The 10915-nt window shown below is 39.3% G+C and overlaps 1 protein-coding gene across 1 annotated transcript; it reads right to left on the minus strand.

Moving 5' to 3' along the window:
- Nucleotides 1-279: 279 nt before the first annotated feature.
- Nucleotides 280-3474, minus strand: LOC113735559 (putative late blight resistance protein homolog R1A-3). The gene has a single exon (XM_072082937.1). The coding sequence runs from the start codon at nucleotides 3472-3474 to the stop codon at nucleotides 280-282; it is 3195 nt and encodes a 1064-aa protein (XP_071939038.1).
- Nucleotides 3475-10915: the final 7441 nt, after the last annotated feature.

Below are 10915 nucleotides of genomic sequence, written 5' to 3' on the forward strand. Positions count from 1 at the left end.
CACAGATGATCAATTACAATCTAAAGAGGAAAAACCACCGTAGCATGTACTCCCTAATGATATCATTAAGAAAAAAAAAATAGAGCAATAATTAGTTGTTTGCTCATCAATTTCAATGTGCTTGTGCATGCATTACAGGCAACTGAAGTACAAAAAAGCTACCAAATGGTAAATATAAATTAAATTTGTTTAAAAATGAAAAGCATGATTATTTCTACAAGCCAATTAACGGTAATGACAAAAAAGGAAATTACCAGATATTGCACCAGCTGATGCCCTTCAATCTATGATGATCTCCAGATTCACATTTCCATAATTTTTCTGTGCTTCTTCAATTTCCCGTACTAAAGATTTGACACGATCTCCGCAATGGTCGATCTCAATCGTTTCAAGAGTTGATATACGCCCTAAACAAGAAGGCATCATTTTCAAAATACGAGTACTGTCGAGATTTAATTGCTGAAGACACAGGAAGTAATCATCACTGTCAGGGTCCGTCTCTGTCCACTCCACAACCTTAAAATATGTCAAAGTCAAGACCCTGAGTTTAGGGAATCCTCCTTCCATCAGCTCCCATCTTTGGCCCTCCATTGACTGCAGTCTTAATTCGAGGACTTCAAGGTTGGGTAGTTCTTCAATCAATGACATTTTACTACAGGGAAGACCCAGATTTTCAAGACTCAACTTCTTCAAATTCATGGGAAAGGGAACCTCAACATGTTCCCATGAACCTGAGGAGTAATTGCCCCACCAGGTGAGTGATTCTAGGCATTCTAGATGACTCATGTTCAACACTCCATTTCCAGTGTGATAATCGGAAATTTTAAGTTGGCGAATGTTAGGAATCCTTCTCAATAAGTTCTCTCCCTCTTTAAAAAGACACAAGCAAGAGAGTGTGTCTAAATTGGGTAAAGTGGAGAGGTTTTCAACACCGTTGTCGTTGGAAGGCAGATGAATAGCAACGCGCCCTCTTACATGTATATGCCTCAACTTCTTCATGTTCCAGATGCTATCTGGCAATGAAACGACCAAGTTGGAATGTAGCCAAAAGGTTTCCAAATGTGAGAGCTTGGCTATAGATGGTGGAATGAATTGCATGTCCTCTGCTTCAAGGGCTAAGTACCTCAAACAAAGAAGTGACTCGACTTCAGCTGGAAGCTCCTTCAGCCTTAGGTTAATGCCCTCTAAATTCAGAACGTTAAGATGTTTGTAGATGCAAAAAAGGAAGGAGATATTAAACAACTTATCATATCTTGGAGTAGCATCAAAGAGTAGCAGACTGGCTAAATGCGGACAAAATAGCCTTGACTTTATAAAATCTTCTACACTGGAGCAAATGGACAACCGAGGTAGGTTGGGAGGCTCATTAAAGGTAGAAAGCTCATCATATCCTCCCAGGACCTGAAGGAATTTCTTTTCTTTCGCCTTGCCCTTACAGAACTCAAATATCAAATCGTGAATGTAACAAGTTTTGACTCCACCAATGGACCTGTTCTTACCTACCATAACTAGGTTTCGGCCAATTAGGTCCATCAGATATTCTTCTGCAATATCCTCTGATTTCTCTCCTTCAATTATTTCCACAAATCCTTCTGCAATCCATAGACACGTCAACTTCTTGGCACCAATTTTTTCATCTTCTGGAAATGCAGCAAAATACAGCAAGCATGCCTTCAAGTGATATGGTAAATGCTCATAACTGAGCTCCAATGACTTCTTCCACTGGTCTGTACCAGACACCATGGTTGAAGTTAAACTTTCAGCAAACTTTTCCCAAAGCAAAATATCATGCTTTATTGTTGCTAGAATTCCAGCTACAACAACAACTGCAAAGGGTAATCCCCAGCACTTTTTGACAATCTCCATTCCCAATTCATGCAACGCTTGAGGACATTCCTCTTCTTCTCCAAACACCTTCTTCTGCAGCAATTCGAAACTCTCTTCGACAGTAAGGCAGCGAATCTTGTGAGGTTCTCTACCATATTGAACCTGTGAAGCTACATTAGAAGATCGACTCGTGAAGATGATTCTACTTTGGTTTTTGTCATCTGGGAATGAAATTCTCAGCTCATTCCATACCTTAATGTCCCAGACATCATCAAAAACAACAAGATACCGATTCTTCAATAGCCTTTGATAGAGCTTTTCAAGCAACGCATGTTTATCCAGATTTTGAAACTCATCCTTCCTAGAATGTTTGCCATCAGAGCACAAAATTTGAAGTAACACATTTTTCATGTTAAATTCTTGAGAAACAGTACACCAAAGACGAATGTGGAAGTGACAGGTTACTGAACTATCATTGTAAACTTTTTTGGCTAAAGTTGTCTTACCAAGCCCAGCCATTCCCACAATGGGAACAATTTCCACCTGTTTTGATCCCCATCTAAGTCGTCCAATTACTTTTGCTGCCTCATCATCAAGACCAACCATGATTTCACGAGCTATTGGCATTTTACCTTTTGATAGCATGCGGCTGGAAGTCTGGCTAACTTCTGGTGCTCTTAAGCTATGAGAGGAATTAGGAAGACTCTGTATAGTACTTGAGATAAGTGGTTCAATTACTTTTTCTGCCTCATCATCAAGACCAACCATGACTTCATGGTCTATTGGCATTTTACCTTTTGATAGCATGCGGCTGGAAGTCCGGCTAACTTCTGGTGCTCTTAAGCTATGAGAGGAATTAGGAAGACTCTCTATAGTACTTGAGCCACTGATCTGATCCTTAAAATTCTTGATATGGATGTTGGTACTAGCCAGCATATCACAAAAATCAAGAACCTGGGTGGATCCTGAGAAGCTAACTTCTCCTTCTATCACTCTGCTCAGAGTGGGCGTGAATATTATAATGCCTGCCTCACCAAGGAGAGCTCCAATTTTTTCATTTTGTTCATCCATCATCTCATGATGCTCCCTTAAAATGCTTCTCAAAAACCTCAGGCCTGCATAGAGTATTCGCATTTGATTTTTCATAGAATCTACAAAGCTAGAGCTGCAGCATAACAACTCCCAGAGACGACTTATCAGAGAATCATTGAAGTTGTTCAATATCCGCTCATCCATCACTGCTGTATGTAATGATGCTGAGGAGTTTGAAGCTGCAAGTACTTCCTTATAAATCTCGTAGACATGAAAATCAACCGCTCTGATGCTGAGGAGTTTGAAGCTGCAAGTACTTCTGTACTCAACATTTTTCCAAAAGGACCACATGTAAGAGAGGCGTGCTGCGGTCAAAGCCACCACTTCAAAGTGAGATAATAGCAAGGCAGGAATATCTGCGGTTCCTCGCATTTTGGCAAAGGGAATAAAGCTTTTCAAGAATGTCAGCTTTGCTTCAAGATCTTGGACTTGAGCAGTCAAAGGAGCACTCAAAGGATCATATTTATGAATTCGCCAATTCATATAGTCATTGGTCAAATCTGCTAGATTTTGCAGGATGAGGTCTATGAATTCCAACAGTTCATCATCTGTCATACAAGAATTTGATTGAAATGACCTGCTGCTTGCCAAAGCAAGGTAAATTTGGATGATTTCTTGCTTGAGTGATGTGATCTTTTTCTCAATTTCGCGGAACACTCCACGAGCAAAAATAGAATTGTTAAAGTCAAGCCACAGCAGCAATTCTTGACTTCTTGCTGCAGCCGCAATTCTTGATTCTTGACTGTGGCAGAATTTTGTAATCCCACATCGCCAGAAGCTGAGGGAATAGCCTCCATTGTTTCCTATAAATAGAGAAGGCCTTTGAGAAGTTTAAGTGCACCACTCAAGAGAGTTATATGGGCTATTAGCTTCTTGAGTCATCTAGCCCATTTAGTCAAATATTTTAGGCTCTCTTGTATTGTGTTTAGGAATATTTCCTAAATCTTTTATAAGTGCCTTTTGGCCTAGGAACCACTTTCCTACGGCTTTTGTATTTCTTCTTCATAGTTGAAATATTGCTCCTCCCTCGCCCGTGGACGTAGGTCAATTTGACCGAACCACGTAAATCTTCTGTATCTTTTATTTGCTTTGTTATCCGTCTTTATATGGTCGGTTTTACCGCCTAATTATTATATGGCCGGTATCTACCGCCTATCTATTATATGGTCGGTTATACCGCCTACTTTGTGCTAACTTGAGTTTGTCTATTTCCTGGCCCGGTCCTTAACAAACTGGTATCAGAGCTGGTTATATTTTGCAAGACAGTTTTATCTGGTGGGTCCCGTTCATCTGGTGGGGTCCGTCCATCCTGTGGGGCCCACTCATTCTGTGGGGTCCGTTTATCCGTGGGGCCCACTCACCTTGTGGGGTCCGATCATCCCCGTGGGGCCCGCTTATCTCGTGGGGCCCGCTCACCCTGTGGCCCGCTCACGAGACTTGCATATTTGTTTGGCCAGTTTTTTGAGACAAACTTCAAGTTACAGAATTTGTGGCAACAATGACGATAACAAAGACGGTTGTCGAGAAATTCGACAGGAATGTCAACTTCGGAATGTGGCAGCTCAAGATGGAAGCCATTCTTGTTCAAGACGGAGTTGATCTAGCGATTCACGGAATCGAGAACAAACCAGAAGAAGTCAAGGATGCGGATTTCGCCGATATGGATAAGAAGGCCAGATCCAGCATAATCTTAAATCTCTCCGATGAGGTATTGCGTGAGGTAGCAACGGAGACTTCGGCCAAGGCTATGTGGGATAAATTGAAAGCCTTGTATATGAAGAAGACAGTCGAGAATCGGCTATATTTGAAGCAGAGTTTGTATATGCTTCGGATGTCTGAAGGTACATCTATACTCTCCCATCTTGATAAATTTGATTCCATTATTATGGATTTGGAGAATATAGATTCGAAAATTGATGATGAAGATCAGGCCCTATTACTTTTATGTTCCCTTCCCCAATCCTTTAAGCATTTCCGTGATACTATGATATATGGAAAGGAAACAATTTCGTATCGGGAAATTAAATCTGCGTTAAAATCTAAAGAGCAGATAGATAGGGATATTACTGGGGAAACTAGTGGGAGTCAAGCCGATGGCTTGTTTGTTCGGGGTAGATCTGAAAGGAGAAACACAGAAAATAGAATTAGATCTAAGTCCAGACATAAAAATGTGGTGTGCAACTATTGTAAAAAGAAGGGCCATATTATCTCTGATTGCTTTAAATTGAAAAATAAAGAAAAGCAAAAGGAGAAAAGGAGTGAAACCACCGAGGCTAGTATTGCCGTTGATGAGAATGATGGAACTATTTTCTGTGCAACGGAAAATAATTTTAGGTCTAACAATGAGTGGATTTTAGATTCGGGTTGTTCATATCATATGTGTCCCAATAAGGACTGGTTTTCAACATATGAATCAACTGAAGGTGGAGTTGTCTTAATGGGCAACAACGCTGTTTGTAAAGTTGTTGGCAAAGGCACAATCCGGATTAAAATGTACGATGGTATTGTGAGGACGCTCACAAATGTTAGACATGTTCCAGATTTGAAGAAAAATCTCATCTCTTTGGGCACTCTTGAGTCTATCGGGTGCAGGTATTCAGGTGGAGACGGAGTTCTTAAAATCACTCGAGGAGCTCTTGTTGTTATGAAGGCACACAGATCTGGTACTTTGTATATTTTGCAGGGATCTACTGTGACAGGTGCTGCTGCTGTTTCAACATCATCTTTGTCAGATACAGACATCACCAAATTATGGCATATGCGTTTGGGGCACATGAGCGAAAAAGGCTTGGGCATACTGAGCAAAAGAGGACTTCTGTGTGGACAAAGTACCGGTCCATTGGAATTTTGTGAACATTGTATTTTTGGGAAGCAGAAAAGAGTCAGCTTCAGTTCACCAGCAATTCACAAGACAAAAGGTACTCTTGATTACATTCATTCAGATCTATGGGGTCCTTCTCGTGCTCCTTCTAAAGGTGGTGCCAGGTACATGTTGACTTTCATTGATGACTATTCAAGGAAAGTTTGGGTCTATTTTCTTAAGCACAAAAATGATGTTTTCCTAACTTTCAAGCAATGGAAAGTTTTGATTGAGAAACAAACAGGAAAAATGTTAAGCGGTTGAGAACAGATAATGGCATGGAATTTTGTGGAGGTGAATTTAATGAATTTTGCAAAAATGAAGGAATTGTTCGGCATCACACCGTCAGGATGACGCCTCAACAAAATGGTGTGGCCGAACGTATGAACAGAACTCTTTTGGAGAGAGCAAGATGTATGATCTCCAATGCAGAGTTGACAAACGACTTTTGGGCAGAGGCGATCAATATGGCCTGTTATATTGTCAACCGTTCTCCTTCTGCATCTCTTGATTTCAAAACTCCTGAGAAAGTTTGGTCAGGTACTCCTGCTGATTACTCCAATTTAAAAGTTTTTGGGTGTCCAGCATACATGCACGTGAATGATGGAAAATTGGAGCCTAGGGCTAAAAAGTGCATTTTTCTTGGGTATGCTTCTGGGGTGAAAGGATACAGATTATGGTATCCTGATCCCAAATCCCCAAAATTTGTAATCAGTAGAGATGTTACTTTTGATGAATTATCTATGTTATCTTCCAAGAAGGAGTCTTCTAGTCCTTGTACTACTGATAGTACACAGAAGCAGGTGGAGCTTGATATTGGCAGTTCTGGTCCTTCTCAGACCAAATCTTCTATTCAAATGCCAGTAGATACACCTGAATCTACTGTTGAAGATAGTTCTGAAGAAGAAGAATATTCCATAGCCAGAGATAGAGCAAGGAGAGACATTCGACCACCACAAAGATATGCAAATTTAGTTGCATATGCTTTATCTGTTGCAGAAGAAACTGATGCAATTGGTGAGCCTTCCACCTATTCAGAAGCAGTTTCTTGTGATGATTCTGCAAAGTGGTTGATTGCGATGAATGAAGAAATTGAATCTCTTCATCGTAATGAAACTTGGGTTCTTGTAAAGCCGCCGTCAGCTAAGAAAATTGTTGGATGCAAATGGGTCTTCAAGAAGAAGGAAGGTATTCCAGGGGTTGAAGATGCAAGGTATAAAGCACGATTGGTTGCAAAGGGCTATAGTCAGGTACAAGGTGTTGATTTTAATGATGTGTTTTCACCTGTTGTTAAACATAGCTCTATTCGTGTTTTGCTTGCTTTAGTTGCCATGTATAATTTGGAGTTAGAACAGCTCGACGTTAAGACAGCTTTCTTACATGGCGAACTTGAAGAACAAATTTATATGAGACAACCCCAGGGTTTTGAAATTGAAGGTAAAGAAGACCATGTTTGCTTATTGAAGAAATCCTTATATGGATTGAAGCAGTCTCCAAGACAATGGTATAAGAGGTTTGATTCCTTTATGTTGGGTCATGGTTATTCAAGGAGCATGTATGATAGTTGTGTTTACTTCCGGAAGTTAAATGATGGTTCTTTCATTTACTTATTGTTATATGTTGATGACATGCTCATTGCTGCCAAGAATTTGTCAGAAATTCACACTTTGAAACTGCAGTTAAATAGTGAATTTGAAATGAAAGATTTGGGAACAGCTAAGAAAATTCTTGGCATGGATATCAATCGAGATCGAGGAGTAGGGAAGTTATTTTTGACCCAGAAAAATTACCTTGAGAAAGTCTTGGAGCGTTTTGGCATGAAAGATGCTAAACCAGTATCTACTCCTCTTGCTAGCCATTTTCGGCTATCTGCTGCTCAATCACCAAAATCAGATGAAGAGGAAGATTATATGGCACGGGTTCCTTATTCCAGTGCAGTCGGCAGTATTATGTATGCAATGGTTTGTACTCGTCCAGATATTGCACAAGCAGTCAGTGTTGTTAGCAGATATATGTCTTGTCCTGGTAAAACACATTGGCAGGCTGTGAAGTGGATTCTCAGATACTTGCGAGGTACTTCAAAAGTATGTTTGGAGTTTGGAAGAAATAATAACACTTTGGTTGGTTTTGTAGACTCAGACTACGCTGGAGATCTTGACAGGAGAAGATCACTTTCAGGCTATATATTTTGCATTGGCGGTTGTGCTGTTAGTTGGAAAGCTACTCTACAACCTGTCGTAGCTTTGTCTACTACTGAAGCAGAATATATGGCTGTGACCGAGGCAATCAAAGAAGCCTTGTGGTTGAAGAGTTTATTTAGCGAGCTAAGTCTATATCAAGGTGTTACTGATATTCACTGTGATAGTCAAAGTGCCATACACTTGACTAAAGATCAGATGTATCATGAGAGGACGAAGCATATTGATGTGAAGTATCATTTCATTCGGGATATCATTGCTGAGGGAAAAGTCCTTATTCAGAAAATCAATACTAAGGACAATCCAGCCGATATGTTTACGAAACCTCTTCCAGTTTACAAATTCAAGCAGTGCTTGGATTTGATTGGTGTTCATTGTTGGTGATTTACGCCCATTGGGGCTTATGTGGAGAAGGTGGAGCAATTTTACTATTGTCGATAGTGGTACTCAAAATTATGCCAAGGTGGAGATTTGTTAAAGTCAAGCCACAGCAGCAATTCTTGACTTCTTGCTGCAGCCGCAATTCTTGATTCTTGACTGTGGCAGAATTTTGTAATCCCACATCGCCAGAAGCTGAGGGAATAGCCTCCATTGTTTCCTATAAATAGAGAAGGCCTTTGAGAAGTTTAAGTGCACCACTCAAGAGAGTTATATGGGCTATTAGCTTCTTGAGTCATCTAGCCCATTTAGTCAAATATTTTAGGCTCTCTTGTATTGTGTTTAGGAATATTTCCTAAACCTTTTATAAGTGCCTTTTGGCCTAGGAACCACTTTCCTACGGCTTTTGTATTTCTTCTTCATAGTTGAAATATTGCTCCTCCCTCGCCCGTGGACGTAGGTCAATTTGACCGAACCACGTAAATCTTCTGTGTCTTTTATTTGCTTTGTTATCCGTCTTTATATGGTCGGTTTTACCGCCTAATTATTATATGGCCGGTATCTACCGCCTATCTATTATATGGTCGGTTATACCGCCTACTTTGTGCTAACTTGAGTTTGTCTATTTCCTGGCCCGGTCCTTAACAAGAATTGTGAATAACCCATTCATATTTTTCCATTTCTAATCTAAGGCAAAGAGACAGAATGTCCTCCTCGGATTTGTGAAAGGTATCTTCGATACAAGATAAGAAAGATGGAAGACTCACCTTCTTCACAACATTGTCAGATTGCAAGTACAAATGAACAAGGCTCCACTTTCTAGCACACATAAGAAACGTTTTGAGAAATTTCATGTGTCTGATTGCATCACGAACATCCAAAAGAAGATTACCACCAACATGCGAAAGAGAAAAATTGTCTCGGAATCTGTTCAGAAGCAACTCTAGACCAAGTAAGACACGATCGATGCTGCAAGTGGTGGCCATCTCCATCTCTTTTCGAGGGATTTTCGTCAGTTTCACTCTCAAATTTTAAGAGAGAAACAAATCTCACTAACTGCAGAGCTAGCAAAGCATTTCTTTCCTGAAAATGGCTTATTTGTTTCTGGTGAGAAGGTGAAGAAGAGTATTGAGACAATCAACCATTCAACCAGGTGGAATTGGCATCAAGGTGGACCCCAGGCAATGATAATCAATTATTCAACTAGGTGGAATTGGAGGTAGGCACCCAAAATCCAAATTCATCTTGAACTAATCACAAATGGAGGAAATTGATAAACAAGATTAGTTGACTCTGTCATCAACATTTTATTAGGGAAATTTGATATTAGGGATCACATAAAAGTCTATGTTTTAAGACAATAACAGCAGTGGTTAGGGTGATTTAAGACACTTTGATGATATTATTGCCTCAATAAAGTAGTGGGTCCGATTTCATAGAATTATTCGGAATGATTGTATTCCATTCTTGCGCGTCCCTGTTTTAATATGTTTTTTTTTTGCTTCAAGCATCCACAGTTTAATATGTTAAACTTTATAATTAGGAAGAACAGAAAACAAAGAAACATCAAAATATAAATGATCCAAGAGACGTCACAATATAAATGATCAAAATATAATGAACCTTCAAGCTAGCTCTCTAATTTTCTTCAATTGTTTTCTTTCTTTAGCAAACCACTAAATTTGATCACTTTCTCCTCTAATTATCTCGTATTAATAATCATGACCATTGATCTTGGAGATTAATAACCATGACCAACAAAGTAAAAGGTATGAGAAAAAATAATTGAGGGCTTCTTCAACCCTTGATATTGTGGAAGTAGAGAATTTGGGATTTCTGCAATTACTAGTGTCAATTATATCATAAAATATATGCATTACAATAATAAATGTAAACTCTAAGATAATAAATATAAACAGTAAAACGATAACCTGCAAAATTAATGTTACCAATATACAATGGTCAAAGAAAATGATTGGATTAAAGAAGTGAAAATTGCTACTAATTTGTAGTAGTACTTCTTTTCAAGAGTCAGGACTTAAATGCACGCTCATTATTGTACAAAATTATCTACTTATTTCATAAACACATTTTTCAATCATTTTTTTTTATTTCATATATATCACATCAAAAAAATAATATAATACTTTTTAAAAAAATTATTCCAAATAATCTCATATTCAAAAGCAAGTTATATGCCCATTTCAGTGTTACTTGGGCCATTGGAAATTAATTCTAGTCTTCTCATTAGTCATTAGTCTTTTTTCCACATTCTGTAGGGGTGGGCACGGGTCGGGTACCCGCCCCGAACGCTAATTGGCTGACCCGACCATAACATATCGGGTCACTATTTTTTTGACCCTAATCCGCTCCGAACTTCCTCGGATACCCGAAAAATAGGGGCGGGTCATAGGGTACCCGCCCCTATTTAAAGAATGCAATTTTTCTCTAAAACTCATAAGACATAAGATGAACCTGCTGGACGATAGCATCATTCAACAAAAAAAAAGGCAACAACATCATTCAAATTCAAACTAGACAAAGATGGATCCATTGATGA

Source organism: Coffea arabica, chromosome 3c, assembly GCF_036785885.1.
Source record: "Coffea arabica cultivar ET-39 chromosome 3c, Coffea Arabica ET-39 HiFi, whole genome shotgun sequence".
In the NCBI taxonomy this organism is placed as follows: domain Eukaryota; kingdom Viridiplantae; phylum Streptophyta; class Magnoliopsida; order Gentianales; family Rubiaceae; genus Coffea; species Coffea arabica.

Excerpts from the sequence above, each read along its gene's own strand:
- LOC113735559 (XM_072082937.1), bottom strand. The coding sequence starts at position 3,474 with ATGACAGATGATGAACTGTTGGAATTCATAGACCTCATCCTGCAAAAT.